At 44.5% G+C, this 16,180-nt stretch overlaps 1 protein-coding gene and 1 long non-coding RNA gene across 5 annotated transcripts in view; both read left to right on the top strand.

Annotated features, from left to right (window-relative positions):
• Positions 1 to 15,826, top strand: part of ECHDC1 (ethylmalonyl-CoA decarboxylase 1) — a 72,797-nt gene extending 56,971 nt beyond the window's left edge. For both annotated transcript variants that reach the window (XM_014611045.3, XM_006266241.4), the window contains one exon: positions 11,777 to 15,826. In XM_014611045.3, the coding sequence (XP_014466531.1) occupies positions 11,777 to 12,182 (406 nt within the window). In that variant the 3' untranslated portion in view covers positions 12,183 to 15,826. The remainder of the gene's footprint in view (positions 1 to 11,776) is intronic.
• On the top strand, positions 4,991 to 8,875 carry LOC132243343 (uncharacterized). Of its 3 annotated transcripts, none has more exons than XR_009454812.1 (3): positions 4,991 to 6,409; positions 6,903 to 7,023; positions 8,612 to 8,875. It is a non-coding gene; the product is annotated as an uncharacterized LOC132243343 (long non-coding RNA). The 3 variants fall into 3 exon arrangements; XR_009454811.1 differs by having other exon boundaries at positions 6,900 to 7,023; XR_009454810.1 differs by lacking the exon at positions 4,991 to 6,409 and having other exon boundaries at positions 6,422 to 7,023.
• Positions 15,827 to 16,180: the final 354 nt, after the last annotated feature.

Below are 16,180 nucleotides of genomic sequence, written 5' to 3'. Positions count from 1 at the left end.
ACCATACATAATGGATTGGAAGATGTTCTAAGAGGATGTGTCGTAATATGTGCATTCCACAGATTTGAATTGTAACATTTAACAGCATGTGCTTCAGCTGTTTTCACTGTTAGTTGTAGTTGCATTGGAGGGTGGAGGAATTAGTTGGAGATTAGCATAGTTATTACTTCAGTGTGATGAGAAGCATACAAATATACCTCATTTCATCACTGATTTCATAGAGTATGTCAGTGGTGGTAACAGAAAAACTTTGTCATTGGAGATTCTCCGCCATTTGGAGGCATAATATAACAGTGGTCTCAGGGAACTGATGTGTAAGTGAAGTGATGTGATGTGTATGTGAAGGCAGTCTCTTATAAAGACTCTTCTGAGCAAGGATAAACTACTGCCCCATGCTCCTCATCCATGTGGGCACCAATGATACTTCCAGGGGAGACCCTGAGCATGTCAAAAGTGACTATGGGGCTCTGGGGGCAAGGGTGAGAGAGTTGGGGGCTCAGGTTGTAGCAGAAAGCCCCCTTTTCCTCTAATGTAGCAGAAAGCCCCCTTTTCCTCTTGCCTGCATTTGCTCTCCCCTCTTTGGATATGTGTCTCTTTTTCTACCTTTTCTTCCTTCCTCTCTCTTTCACTTTAAGATAAGGAATTGTATTTTAAAATGTGTATGTGTGCATTTTATATCTCCCCTTGTATTTTGGTATTTTTATCTATTTGTGTGCCATGGCATTTGTAGCTTATATTTTATACTCCTCACCTTTCAACTTTCAACTAAATGTGTTTTAGTAAGTTATTCATTGTAACATTGTTAACAAAGGCAGGAATCAAACTGCCCTTCCCTGTATCAGGCTGGCCTCTGAAAGAGTGAGTGAATCAGTGATTGAATGTGTAACATGGAAGCAGGCAGCAATTATCACCTGGAAGCTGAACTCAATAGAAGACAGTGTAACAACCGGGAAATCTCTATACCTCACTGATCAAGGGCTAGAAGCCCTGGCCTGACTTAATCAACACCAGAGACCAACTTTTGGGCTGAATATCTCCAGATTGACCACTCCCAGAGCCCTATTCTAAATTCATCAATGGACTCCCAAACCTGCACGTACATGCGGACGACCCCTGGGGCTGACAGATGCTGTCCAGTAGCCACCGAGGGGGGGGAAGTCCCACGAGGGTCAATGACCCCTGGATTGGGCAAACCAGAAAACTGGGGAGTCACCAAAGTCTGCCAAGGACAGATAAAAGGCAGTGAAAAGTGACCCTCAGTGGCGCCCTCTTGATCTCCAACTCGACCAGACCTGTCCAGCCAGAAGGACCAGCCGGCGACCCCCTTCTGGAAGATAACACCACACTGAAAGAAGCCTCAACGACAGACTCCAGCGCTTGTAGGATAGGTATACCTGACTCTGTAGCCTGCTACTGTGTGTGTGTATGTGTGTGCATGTGTGCATGTGTGTGTGTGGACCAGCCCCAAGGTTTATGATTACAGTGTTTCAATCCGCCTAATAAACTAGAATTTTAAGGATCCCGAGTTGGACATTTGTAACTGTTCAACAAGGTTATATTCTCATTGATCCTTCTGGTCAAGGGAAAGGGCCCAGGCAGGAGCAGGTGCATCCTGCAGATTAATACCTGAGTGCACAGGTGGTGGTGCCAGCAGGGATTTGGCTTCTTTGACTATGGGGTGTTCTTCCAAGAAGAAGGATTGCTGGGAAGAGATGGGATCCACCTGATGAAGAGAGGGAAGAGTGTCTTCACAGACAGGCTTGCTAACCTAGGAAGGAGGGCTTTAAACTAGGTTTGCTAGGGGTTGGAGACCAAAGTCCTGAGGTAAGTGGGGAAGCAGGAGACCTGGAGGAAGAGCAAGCAGGGAGAGGGCAACAGGAGGTGTTGTCATGCTTCCTGAGAAATCGGGGCAATCAACTAGTTTCCTCAGGTGTCTGTACCTCAATGCATGGAGCCTGGGAAACAAGCAGGAAGAATTGGAAGTCCTTGCACAGCCATGGAACTATGACGTGATTGGAATAACAGAGAGCTGGTGGGAGCTTGCATGGCTGGAGCACTGTTATGCATGGGTACAAACTGTTCAGATAAGACAGGCAGGGGAGAACAGGAGGAGGGATTGTGCTTTATGTAAAAGAGCCATATGATTGCTCAAAGCTCCAGTATAAAATTGGAGATATGCCTTTTGAGAGTCTCTGGGTTAGGGTCAGAGGGGAAAGCAACAAGGGTGACAACAAAAAGGAAGGTTATAAGAAGTGGAAACTTGGACAAATAACTAGGGAAGAATATAATATTGCTTGGGCATGTAGGGATGAAGTCAGGAAGGCCAAAGCAGAACTGGAACAAGGGATGTGATGAGTAACAAGAAGAGTTTCTACAAGTATTTCGGTAGCAAGAGGAGGATCAGGGAAATTGTGGGTCCTTTTCTGAATGGGGGAGGCAACCTTGTGACAGAGGATGCAGAAAAGGCTGAAGTGCTCAATACCTATTTTGCCTCAGTCTTCACAAGTAAGGTCAGCTTCCAGCCTATTATACCAGGCAGCACAGTTTGGGGGGGAGGTGAGCAGCCCTCAGTGGTGAAAGAGCAGGTTAGGGACTACCTAGAAATGCTGGACATGTACAAGTCCGTGAGGCCGGATGGGATTCACCCAAGGGCACTGAGTGAATTGGATGATGTGATTGCAGAGCCACTGGCCATCATCTTTGAAAACTCATGGCAAACAGGAGAGGTCCCAGATGACTAGCAAAGGGCAAACATAGTGCCCATATTTAAGAAAGAGAAGGGGGAGCATCCAGGGAACTACAGACCAGTCAGCCTCACCTCAGTTCCTGGAAAAACCATGGAGCAGGTCCTCAAGGACTCCTTTTCTGAGCACTTGGAGGAGAAAAAGGTGATTAGGAACAGTCAGCATTGATTCACTGGGGCAAGTCATGCCTGGCCAACCTAATTGCCTTCTATGATGAGGTGACTGGCTCTGTGGATATGGTGTGCCTTGATTTTAGCAAGGCTTTTGATACAGTTTCCCACAACATTCTCGCAGGTAAACTAAGGAAGTATGGGCTGCATGAATGGACTGTAAGGTAGATAGAAAACTGGCTACAGCTCAGGCTCAGAGGGTAGTAATCAATGTCTAGTAGGCAAACAGTATAAAGTGGAGTGCCCCAGGGGTCAGTCCTGGGGCTGATTTTGTTGAATAACTTCATCAGCGACCTGGAAGATGGTATAGAGTGCACCCTCAGCAACTTTGCACATGACACCAAGCTTGGGGCAGTAGTAGATATGCTGGAGGGCAGGGCTAGGATTCAGAATGACCTAGACAAATCATGAGATTCCTTTTGGCCCAATCCTCTGAAGTACAACAAGGACAAGTGCAAAGTCCTGCACTTAGGATGGAAAAATCCCATGCACCGGTACAGGTTAGGGACTGACTGGCTGGGCAGCAGCTCTGCAGAAAAGGACTTGGGGTTACAGTGGACAGTAAGCTGAATATAAGCCAGCAGTGTGCACTTGTTGCTAAGAAAGCTAACGGCATACTGGGCTGCATTGGCAGGTGTGTTGCCAGCAGGTCAAGGGAAGTGATTATTCCCCTCTGTTCAGCATTGGTGAGGCCACATCTGGAGTACTGTGTTCAGTTTTGGGCCCCTCACTACAAAAAGGATATGGACAACTGGAAAGAGTCCAGCAGAGGGTGACAGTAATGGTGAGGGGCCGGGGCACATGACTTATGAGGATAGACTGAGGAAACTGGGCTTATTTAGTCTAGAGAAGAGGAGACTGAGAGAGGATTTAATAGCAGCCTTCAACTACCTAAAGGGTAGTTTGAAAGAGGATGGAGCTGGACTGTTCTCAGTGGTGGCAGATGAAGGAACAAGGAGCAATGGTCTCAAGTTGCAGCAGGGGAAGATTAGGTTAGATATTAGGAAGAATTTTCTCACTCGGAGGGTAACAAAACACTGGAACAGGTTACCCAGAGAGGTGGTGGAGTCTCCATCCTTGGAAGTTTTCAAAACCCGGCTAGATAAAGCTTTGACTGGGATGATCTAGTTGGGGATGGTCCTGCTCTGAGGGCCCTTCCAAGCCTAACTTGCTATGATTCTGTGATTTGTAACAGGAAATCTGAGGTGATTTCTTTTTAAAATGCTTAGTAAGATAAGGGTAAGTAGGTCATTTGCTGACTTGACACCAAACTTGGCCAAGAGAATACTGCCCAAAAGTGTTTCTCTGTCTGTCCTTGTTTTTTTTTATAGTCTGTGTAAGGCTAGAGTGTTAATATGGACATTAAGACAGAATTACGATTCTGTTGCTGCAGTGATATGCATCTCAATGCTGTGTCTTGAGAAGCGTAAGTAGACCTGAATTTGGCACCAGGATCCACCAGGTAACCTTAACTCTCTGCTAACAGAGTTTTAAAGTGTTTAAATTCCCAGGGATAGGTAAATCTGGAAGCAGCATGGGAAAGAGATGGATTTCTGGTGGATTTTCTCCCAATCAAGGAACAGTAGAGGAAAATGAAAGGGGAGCCCAACTCTTTCCTTTGGCTGGGTGGGGCAGCAGTTGGTAGGAATTGTTGGGCATGGAGAGGATTTGAACAGGCATGTATGTTACTGGGGGGAAGGTGTTTACCTACTTTCAGAAGGGTGGTCATGGCTGAGCATCCGGAGCAGGCAGATATCTTCTGCCAGCCCAGGTGGTCTTTGCACCTGATTACTTTTTGTATTTTCTGCTGGAGAACTTGGACAAATCCCAATTGGCTTGAACTTCTTGTGCATTGTGTAGGGGAGTCAGGGTTCTAGCTTAGGGTATATGCAGATATTCCTGGGACCTGATCTTTGATCACATGACTTACTTTAAACTGGGTCCCACTTATGCAGATGGTCACCGGTGCTGGAAGCCACACCAGGAACATGATCTATATCATTCAAGGGGAGGGAAGGGGTTGGCAGGATGAGGCAGGGGACTATGGGGTTTGGGGCAGGGAGGCAGTTGGCAGGATTGTGGGGGCTGGCAGGTCTGCTGGGAGGTTTTCCATCTTGGAAGGGGAGGGAGTCTAGAAATACCTTGGTCCAGGGGAGGAAAGGTTGGAAAAGCACAGTCCCTGGGCTGAGGTAACAGGCTAGTAGGCTTTCTCACCCCTGGGGCTGCATTCCAAACGTGTACAGACATTCATTAGATTGGACTAACTCATTCCTCATTCCAGGTGAACTAATTTAGATCGGGCCAGCCATATTTTGTCTGATCTAACCTTGCTGAATGTACAGGTCGGCACTTAGATTGACTTAACCCTACTTAGGTAGGGTTCAATCTAAGTGTAATGTCTGCATGTACCCGTTAAGGATGTAGATTTCACTGGGTGCAGAGCGACCTATGAGTTACAGCACTTCACTCTCAAGTAATCTGTTTACCTGTGATCTTGCTCAGTTTCATTGTTCTGGATATGAAGATTGAGTCAGATTACTTTTTCCTAACTGCAGACCAGGGACTTCCATCTTCTCTCTGTTTAATTAATACTAATTTCTTGACAGTATGACATTGCATGTAAATTTTAGAATACATAACAAATATTGTTCTTAAACCAGAACAATTCCAAAATGAGCCCCTCCAGAAAGAGGGCATGCAATGTCTACAGTGCGTTTGCTGGAAACAACCATGGGTAGGATTTGAACCTTCAGTGCACAGGCTTGGTGACCACAAAATCTGGAACTGGCAAGTTATGACAACAGACTACTCAAAAGCAGTCTGGCTTTAAGGAAACTTTGTCTTGCTGTGCATCTTTGGTTTTTAGGTGCTTAGGCATAGCCCATGCTGATCAGGCATTATTAACTTTACCCATAATAACTCATTTCAGTATTCAGCAGAGGGGCAGCAGGTGCTGAGTTGAATTCCTAATGCCTGGGATTTAGCATGGGGAGAATTAGAGACAGAATTTGAGTCCCCAGGTGTGTGCAAAAGGACTCAATAAAACCAAAATAATAATAATAAAACAGTGTGGAGAACCAGGTGATTTTGTAAATGGCTAATGTCTGACAGAGCCCCCTTTGCCCAAATGATCCCAAATTCCAGTCACTAAATTTATCCTGCACTCATATAATGCACAGCCTGTTTTAAGGTAAGCTGAATCTTATGTGGATTTTAGACTACTTGCAGGTTTAGCTTCACAAAAAAAATGCTTTATAGCAGCCTTTACTACAATAAGTAGTAAAAAAGATGTAATAAGTTGGGAAGAAGGTAGCAAGGGAATCCTCTTGGAGGTGATGGGTTTGGATCACCTGCATGGAAACTTTAATTAAGTGCCTTCTCTCTTGTTTAAACCTTCCTTCACAACACCTGTCTTGGTTAATCATTATAATATTGCCTCCCTGCATTCTTCTATGTGGGTTGTTGTCCTGTGACGTGCATGGGGTCTAAGCTAAGGTATAATCTCTTTATCACTGTATTGTTTTCCTTTTTGTGGGTATTTTGTAAAATCCCATTACACTCTGATGGTGCTTTGTTAACAATAATAGTGTCGGCATCCTGGTTCAGAAACAGTAGTTCCTTTGAGCACCTTGCATCTTCAAAGGAATGCAATTTTAAATCCCTCTTTAAAGTTGTTTGCATCAGTTGATTTCCTTTAAGGTAGACTGCTTTCTTGAGAAAAGGGTCTCTGGGTAGATTTCACTGTTACATGATTTATTTTTTGAAAGCCAATTAGTGTTTGAGTGGTAGGCAATCCCCTATGGACTGACTGACTTTGTATGTATCATTTACTCTCTGTTTCTGTAGAAATAACAGCAAGGGACCTAACCTTTAGCATGGCCTTAAAAAGGAACACCTGCTTGTCTCCTTTTATTGAGCTTTCTTTCTTCATAATGGCTTACCCTTCTCCTACTTTATTTTCCTTTTCTTTGCATTCAACTCAAAGCAGAAAAGACTTTTAGTCGCTTTTGGAAGACACTTAATGAGTATCACCATGAATATGATATGGAGGGAAGTACAACCCACTGCTGTAGTTGCTTCCTAAGGGAAATGGATTAACAAACCATAGGGTGAGTTCTTAACTAAGACACGTGTGAGATAACAATGAGCAAAGTAAAGATGAGATACCTTTGAAAATAATAATGCAGTGTTACATGTTGAGAGATCAGTGATTTTATTCTAATGTGTACAGTATAAGGCACAAATAGAGTAGAGCTATATATCAGAGCTTGTTTTACTGTGGTCATTAATTAGAATAAATCAAACCCAGGGTATGGACAGACATAATGTTTATTGTGCATTAAAAGCAATAAATAGTGAGTAGTGCCATATGTAATACTAGCATGCTACAACTCAGCTCTTCCCAAATCAAAAATAACTGGATAAAATAGAAACAACTCCAACTTGCCTTAGAGTAAAGCCCATCAGGTTATATCCTTCCGTTCCTTTAAGGAGAGTCAGCCCAGCAGCATCTCATTATGCTTTGGGCTTCCCACTTCCATTCTGCCCTGTCAACTCTTCTGCTGTGTGGTCACAGGCCCTGCCTGTAACCTGAACCTTAATATAATAGGTAGGAAGGAAGGCAGTTGCCACTTACTGCAAGACCGCTACTTTGCTGATCTGGCTTCTTGAGAGTAGCATGCACCTTCCCACCCTCCTACCAAACAAATAACCGGAACTTCAGAAAATGCCCTCAAAATGTTTTACCAGCTGGAGATTCTTGACCTCTTTGCCATCCAGCGTGAGGAGAGCACTCAGTGGGTCCTGTGGGACAGCCACTGAAACCAGGCCATTTAAGAACAGATCACAGTAGAGTTGGCAGCTCACAGGCACAGTCAGGACCAAGGCAAAAGTCTGGAAATCCCAGTACAAGACACCAGCCAGGCTTCAGGTGCCCACCAGTCAATGTGCTTTTACTATGAAGAGCTGTCATAGAAACTCATTGGGAATGACACCATAGAGCCGTGTGTCATTGCTGAGTAAGGAGTGTACTTGGACTTGTTCAGAGGCAGTGATGTGGAGAATGAGGACCATAGGCAGGCTCAGAACATGCACCGGAATCAGCCCCAGGCTTGGAGTGCAGGCCTGAAGAATTTCAGAGAAACCCTGCTCCTTTTTGGGACCATGAAGCAGATGTGCTAGTTGTTAGCTGGGGTGACGCAAATATCAACAAGGACCCACCTGCCCCTTGTGCCTTCATCCTCCTTGGGAGAGGTCAGCCTCATCTTGACTTGGGAGATGTCAACCAGGGGGAATTCCTGCTTGGTTGCTCACAAATCCCACTGGTGTGTAGCAGTGCCCCTTCACTCTGGCAGCACCAGTAATATTCCTGCCTATTCAACTGGCCTGCTGTGTACAAGACCCAAGGTGTGCTATACCCAGAGCCCAGATTTGTGTGTACTTGGAGAAAGAGGAGAGGCTCAAAGCAGTTTGGGGGCTCTGGCTCTCAGCCCATTCATGCACCAAAAGTGGAAACTATTGTGACTGCTCTGGAAACTCCTGAAGTCTTCAGGTGTGGGTACCTACCATCTCAGGAGCCTGACCTTCATTTAAATAGTTTCCTGTGATGGCATGTTGGCAATTAAAGGGGGCTCTAGGAATTATCACCAAGTTTGACAAGTAAAACAATGATGCCTTGTTGATTTACTTCCCTTCCAGAGTCAAAGCCTGCAGCTGCTGATAATTCTGCTATAGTCCCAAAGTCAGTGCCAGAGGCAGGACTCAACGTGTGGCCAGAATGAGGATGAGGCAAAGCTGGGAAGGAGCAGCAAGAGTGACATGCCTCAGTGGGGTTTTATCAGGGCTAAGGCCAGTAGTGAGGCTGTGAGCCTGGTGAGATGCTGATGAAGAACCTCTGTGTGGAGAAGGAAACCGCATTCTCTTGTAGCCGTTCTCAACTAATAAATAAGAGCTTCCAAGCAATTTTGCTCCCCATGCTCAAACCTTCCTTGGCCCAAGCTGTTAGTTCCCACCACCCTCCTTTCCAGTCCCTGAGATGGGCTTTCATAGCTTAGACAGTAGTTTTCCATTCTATGGCTTCCAGTTACAGGGCCTTCCATCATGTGCACAAACTTACCTTCAGCAAGCTCAGCAGTTCCACAGGCAGATCTTGACTTCCTTCCAGAAACCATCTCCTCACCCATATTCCATCACTGGCTTTCAGTCTTCACTGAAAGGCTCCATAGCTCCTTTTCTGGTGCAGGAGGGAACGCTGGGACATAGTCCTTCCACAGAGACTTGGAAGTATGTGAACAGGAATAAATCCCCACCACCAAACTCATGCCCTGTCGGTGCTTTCGGTGGGGAAGGGGCATAGTGTGGGATACGAGCCCTTTCGGTCCTCCAGACAACACGGTGAAAGCCTGTTCCGCAAGTTCACCCCAAAAGACCCCTCCCTTTTTAGTGGCATGCACTGAATCTGGTCTGGAGCCCATTTTCAAGCTGCCTCTTCCTTGCAGAAATCTCCCATGCTCCCTTTACAAGGAAATTTGCTGTTTCTCTCTTGCAGCCCTGGATGTTTGTTTGTGCAATTTCATAAACATGTTTTGCCACATTTGTTGCCAAAAAAGTCTAATAATTTTGTCTTTCACTTAAATTTCAACTGATACACCCTTCCCCTGCCCAGCGATCTGGCAACATTGAATGTAGTTTGCAGGGTCTTCCCTCATGAAAATATCCTGTTGTGATTTTTGAGGCCAAGTCTCTGGGGCCTGAGACTGACAAGCCTCTAAGCCTCCATCACCCAGGCTTCCAGTAAGAATTCATGCTCCCCCCGCACAACCTCATTATGTTTGCAGCATGCAGGACAAAATGACCATCTTGGGTAGCTACTAAATGTTCAGTAGCTTCTAGGCATGCTCCCAGTGCTCTTTGACAGCCTCCAGACCTATTCCAGTATTTTGGCAGCTGCTCAGCCAGTAGCTGAACAGCCCTTCAGTATAGGACTTCATTAGTAAGGGGAGGAGAGTGTGGGCTGGGTCCCAGCGTAGCGTTAAGTCTAGAAGTGCTGGGGGAAACGCTCTCTGCATCACCGGGGGGCATCCTGTAGTTCTGCAAGCCCCTAACTGCACACTTGTATGACCACTCCATAGTCCATACATGAGCTGACCCTGCTGACCTGAGATGTCCTGGAGTATATCAGAGAAGTACCCCTTGCAGTTAGTTAGTATACTCTCAGCCCTGAGATGCAGGGCAGAGGATGGCAATGCACATGCAGTTTCAGAAACTCTTTACAGGCAAATCAGCCATGACATCCTCTAGACTGAGTGAGTGATGAACCTAGGTGCCAGCACCCTTAGGGGAGCAAAGCACATCTCCTGTGTGGCTGATCCAGCTGTAGATTTTCTTGCATTAAAATGGTTGGCCACACAACGGAGGAGGTTGGAGGTTTCTAGTTTCCAAGTGGCTATTGCCACCCACATCTCTGCTTATGGGGTACCCTCATTTGGTTGGCCTTGCTATAGAGCAACAGGTCCAGTTTGGTGCAGATCTCATGGATAAGCACCCAGCTCATTCTGAAATTCTGCTACTACTGTCATCCCGGGTCTGCAGCATGATCCACCCCCACCAGACCATGCTGGTCTGTGTCAGAAGCAGCAGTAGACATGATCCCACAGAAGACCATCATAAATGGAATCTCTCAATATCTCCCTTAGTATGTTATGTTCAGACTGAACAATACAGGACACAAGTTCTGGGAAGCACCTAATGCCAGGATCATTGAGTACTCAGCTGCCATGCTGTGGCAAAGCAGCCAGCAAAAATGCTAAAACAGTGGAAAGCGTGGCCTGGTAGGTCAAAACTCACTTGTGAAGCTTGCTGTGGCACTACTTGCTCAGTGCCAGCAGCTTGAGGAGATAGAAAGTATCTTCTGTACCACTTCTGGGAATGTAATGGACCTGTAACTGGTTAGTCTTCCTGACTGATACACTCACAATGGCAGGAAGCACAAGCCAGAGAATTCAGGAAGCCGGGAGAACAAATTCTCATAAAGCTGTGCAGTTTCTATCTTGGAAATTGTAGGTAAAAGGGGATCTCTGTTTCCCAACTCTATCAGTGAAGTGGTACAACACCATCAGCTACTGCAAAATGTGATACAACTTTGGTGGGAGGGAATTATAAGATACTGACACAGTACAAATGGAAAGCACTTCAATGTCTGCCTTGATTTGAAGCAGTTTTTATGTACGTCTGCCCAGATCTTTAAAGTGAGGCTCTAAATAGGAAGTGAGCAGAAATGAAGCCTGCAAATGCAAAATGAGGCTACAATAATTCAGAGAGGTGGCACCACCTTTACAACACTGTAGATCTGTACCCAGAGTTTGACCTGTCCTCTCAAAATACCAGTTTTGTGCTTTTGCTCATTTAGTTCAGGGGATGTTGATTTCTGGTGTTGTTTTCAGCATGAATTAAGGAAGCAGGCTGTGTTGGCACTTGTGAATCAGCACGAAGGCCTCTTACTGCATCTTCACACTTCATTTTCTTTCAGGCACTTGTAAAAAATGACCTCTGACTAGAGGTAGCAGTCATAGTACTAAATGGTCTGCTTGTCTGGTGCAGTCTAAGAAATATAATGCCTGGTTTCCAGAAGGTCTGAGTGATTATTCACATCTCAAACTGAAGACAGTAGTAGTTGTGAGTATGCAGCACCTTTAAAAAAAGAACTTGTTTAGCATCCAGGTACAAGCTGTTTAAGGGGCTCTGACCATAATAGCACACTACCTAGTGCTACTTCACTTCTGACACGAGAAACAGTAAAGTTGGTTTTAATGTGGTTCACAGTAACTAGAGATTAACCACTGAATTTTTGTTTCCTACCAACAGATTAATGACTCCAGGAAGCGAGATTAGATTTGTCCACAAAGAGATTGGTTTAGTACCTGGCTGGGGAGGAGCTACCAGACTAGTACAACTCATTGGTAGTGGCAATGCCCTCAAGCTGTTAAGTGGCGCTCTCAAAGTGGATCCTGAAAGAGCGGTGAGTCTCAGGCTTGCTGAGGAGATCTTACCATCTTCAGATGAAACTGGATCTTTAGAAGAAGCCTGTACGTGGCTAAATCAATATACAAAGGGTCCAGCTGAAGTGATTCAGGCTATGAAAAAGGTAGTCATAGCAGGAAGAGAACTACACCTAGAAGCTGCCCTAAGGGAAGAGAAGGACATTTTTGGAACTGTATGGGGTGGGCCTGCCCATGTGCAGGCCTTGGGTCAGAGACCAAAACACAAATGATTAATTATCAATGCATAAGAAAAACATGTTTGATCTTTTGAAAACAAAGCCATACATTTGAACCATTTAATGATTTGTTAATTTAAGCTGAAATTAACATTCCTAGCTTTTCATACCAAGGAGTTAGATTTGATGTGCTACCACAGAGAGAAATCCCCAGTAGATTGTTTGCTTTCCTACTCACAGGTTGAATGGAGATTAGTGAAATTAATGTTTAAAGATAAATGCTGTGCTGGGATGGAACTGCTATGCTCTCAGAATGGGACTGAAGTCATTGCTTTTCTAATTTGTATGGATATTATTGCTAGTGAAAGGTGCTGACTTGATTACGCTAGAAATGAAGCTTAGGATGAGTGAGGATTGAAAGTATGTCTCCCTCTGCATGTGGCCAAAGGATTTCAAACTAGTTCTGGTGAGATCCTCACTAAGGTGAGAGGGTGGTTTATTTTTCATCTTCCATTAGGTTTTGGTGCTGCAGCTGAAAATTTAAGCAAGGGTACATATTAAGGGGTTTTTTTTTGTGAAAAGGACACAAATTCAAGAATACTGAGCTACTAAACTAACTTAGACACAGGTCCTCAAAGATACTTAGATGCCTATTTATCTGCCTTTTTAGTGATCCAGGTACCACCATGTAGGTACCAGAACATCCTCAAGCTGTTGGTTGTCTGCTGTCTAGCATCATAGACCCCTGAATTCCCTCATTGGCTAAGTTTCTGCAGATGAGCCTATACAAAGCTGCCCAACTTTTGGCTCCATGCTTCAGCCCAGAGGCTCTGAAGTGGTACTATCAAAATACCCATTTCCCAGTGTGTGGTCCTCAATCCCTAGGTATGCTGAGAGTTCAGTGTTACAGTTTGAGTCCTATCCCAGAACAATGTAAGTGTTAGAGCACTTGCTGAGCTGTGGGATGCCCCAGTTTAAAAGCCTGCTCTGAAACAGGGATTTAAATGTGTTCCACATGTAAAGGGAGTCCACAGTCTTAAGCACCAGCCCATTGGCTATTCAGTGGTGGAGGGCATTTTCTCTCTGTCTCTCAGCTGTTTCACTTTGTGTAAAAAAATATTAATCAACTTATAGATCAGTAGTTGGGGGAGATTCACATCCCTGCTCCAAAGACTATTTAATCCTTTGTTCAAAGAACACCTCCACAAAGAGGATGCAGATACAAAACCATCCCAGAATTTCCAGCTTTGTGACTTAAGCACTTGTCTGTGACGTGGGTTCACATGTTGGCCTTACTAGGGTAGGATAGGGACTTGACCCTAGGTTTTCCATATTTCCACTGAATATTCTAGCTATTAGTCTGATGGAAGAACATTTTCCCTCATCAGGTGCCTACTTCCAACCATCTAAGCCTGTGCCAGAAGAGTACAGTATGGCACAGTATCCCCGAGGCACAGTCTTCCTGACTACTCAGATCACACCACTCCAGCCAGTCTTCCACTTAGGCCAGGGTGTTACAAAATAAGGCTTGTGGGCCAGATCCAGCCCATGAAGCCTAGGGTGCTACTCACGGGTCTTGCACACTGCATGGGGTGTATGCCAGACTAGTCATCTGCACTGCATGGGGTTTAGCATGCACTACGCAGTGCACAAGGCTGGATCTGGTGTACATGATGTATGTGGTGTGCAAAGCTAGAGCTGATCCAGGGTGTATACTGCATGCAAAGCCTATGCTGACCTAGCCTTGCATACTGGGTCTCACACACATGTACACAAAGCCCCAGCTAATATTCTGGCAAAACAGTAAATGGTAGGTGCCTAAAGGGTTGGGTGTATCCCTTGCTGGGATAGATACCTAAAGAACAATTCAAGCACCAGAGAACTTTTTCAAGTCTGGCCCTTCCTAGCCTCAGGTGGGGAATCCTGGGTACTACATTACAACTTTCTGCACACTACAGGGATCCTTTGTTGCAGTTACTTACATGCCCTAAAGCTCTGTGCTGATGCAGTGGAGATTTTATATCATTTAAAAGATATTCCGCACCCCCAAAAAAATTGCTGTAGTGTGCATCTATCCACCCTTCCTTTACAAGTTGCAAATCTCTTAATTCACTGAGCTACAGAGCAGCTTAGCTAAAATTGGCAGGAAAATAGTCTCCCATTGAAGGTAATGGCTTATGTCTAAAGACAGGAATTAGTATTTGCTGCTTCTTTCGAACTGGACTTAGAGAGTGAATCTGCCGCCTCTGATAAGCTCTCCCCAGCCTAGCTTTAATAGCCCATTAACAGAGGAATTCACAGCTGCAGTCAGTCAGTCAGTAGGAGCCAAAGACAGCTCGGGTGTTTTGCTCAATAGAAACCTGTGTCTACCTCAGACAAGAGTGAGAAGGAAAAGCACTAGTAAAATCCTCAGAAATAGGCTGCTTCATTGGCTGGGCAGCCTGGAACTGGGTCCACTGAAAGTTGTTTTATACATTTTGCCCATCTCAGTATGTGCCTTAAGATAGGACCAATACCTGCAAACTCTTTAGGATAGTGTGTTTCATTATGTATTTGTACAGCCCAAGGGTGCCCAATCCTCATTAGAACCTCTATTAAAATATAAGTAGCAAGAAAATGACTAGCTGAAAGCCAAACAAGAAAATTAAAGAGGAAACATTTTGTTTTCCTTTTTATGGTGCAATTCATATCCATTACCCATATTAAATGTAACCAGAGAGATTTTTTTTTTTAAGTTCTTTGCTTTGTGATAGCTGAAAGCACTAAGAACTAGGGGAGCAACTCTTCAGGAAGGCACCTCAAGGGGGGGGACAAGTGAGGACCAATGGGCATAAACAGAGAGGGTAAATTCAGGCTAGACAAGAATCTGGAACACACCCAGCAGAAGTGGTGAAGTCACCCTCCTTGGAGATGTTAAAGATGAGGCTGGACAAGCACATTGTCAGGCTTGTCTGAGCCCAATAACTTCCTGCCCACGGCAGGGGACCAAACTTGATGATCTTACAGGTCCTCCGGTTCTGTGATTCTATAAAGGAATCCTTTTCACAGCTCATCAATTTATACATCTTCCCCATTTCACAAGTGTCCCAACTCACTGTCATAAGTTCCTTTCCACCTCCAGAAATGACTCTTAGTATGCTCTTTAATCATTGCCACCAATTTTTGGTGAGAAGTGGAGAGCAAATAAGTAAAATCTCTTATGTTCCCATGTTCTGCATCTTCAGTTTCCACAAAGGAATCCGAGTGGGACAATGGAGTATGGTGTAACTTTATAGCAGCTACCCTGGCATAAATTTTTGCTCGAATTGTGACATATACCAAAATAAGATTTAAAATATGTGGGCTTTCTTTTCAGAAGAACAGTTTGAAATCCACAAATTTCAGAATGGACATCATTGTAATCTCTAGGGCTTCTGTTCTTGGCGTGTAAAGTGCACCCTTCAGCTCAGTTCTGAAGCACTGTACTTTTAAAAACACACTGCAGGTACCATATTTCTCTATTAGTTGAAATGTGCTGCATTTTCCACTGTTTTTTTATTAAGCATGTTAAGTTTACATTTTAATGGATGATGCTTTATTACCATCTTAGTCTGTTTTATTTTATTGCACAGACGACACCCTGCTTCTCTTCCCTCCGAAGACTAGGCTGAAATGTACTGAAATAGTTTCCTAATAAAATTTGAAAGATGAAAAGCAAATACAGTATTTCTAAGTTCTCTCAAACCACAGCTTCTCAAGTTCTGTAATCTTACTGAAGACATGAGGAAAAGCAAACATGGGATCAACAGCAGAGCTACGCTGTGAATTAAGGGAAAACCTTGGAAGTGTACCCACCAATTCAGGACATGATAATAGATTTGTCATGCCATAAACAAGTAGCAAAGTAATCCCTAAAATGTAACTAAAGCTTTGCCCTAGAACCAAACACTTTAACCTTTTGATTGTCTAAGTACACAGCCACACACACACTTACAATCTTCCTGAATGTAAATTACAGCCTGTCTGCTTCTCTCTTGAAGTCTTTATTTACCCCAGGAGAAAAACCTGAGCAG

This window comes from Alligator mississippiensis, chromosome 1 (assembly GCF_030867095.1).
Source record: "Alligator mississippiensis isolate rAllMis1 chromosome 1, rAllMis1, whole genome shotgun sequence".
NCBI classification, from domain to species: Eukaryota; Metazoa; Chordata; order Crocodylia; family Alligatoridae; genus Alligator; species Alligator mississippiensis.
This window is presented reverse-complemented; position numbering and strand designations above follow the sequence as displayed.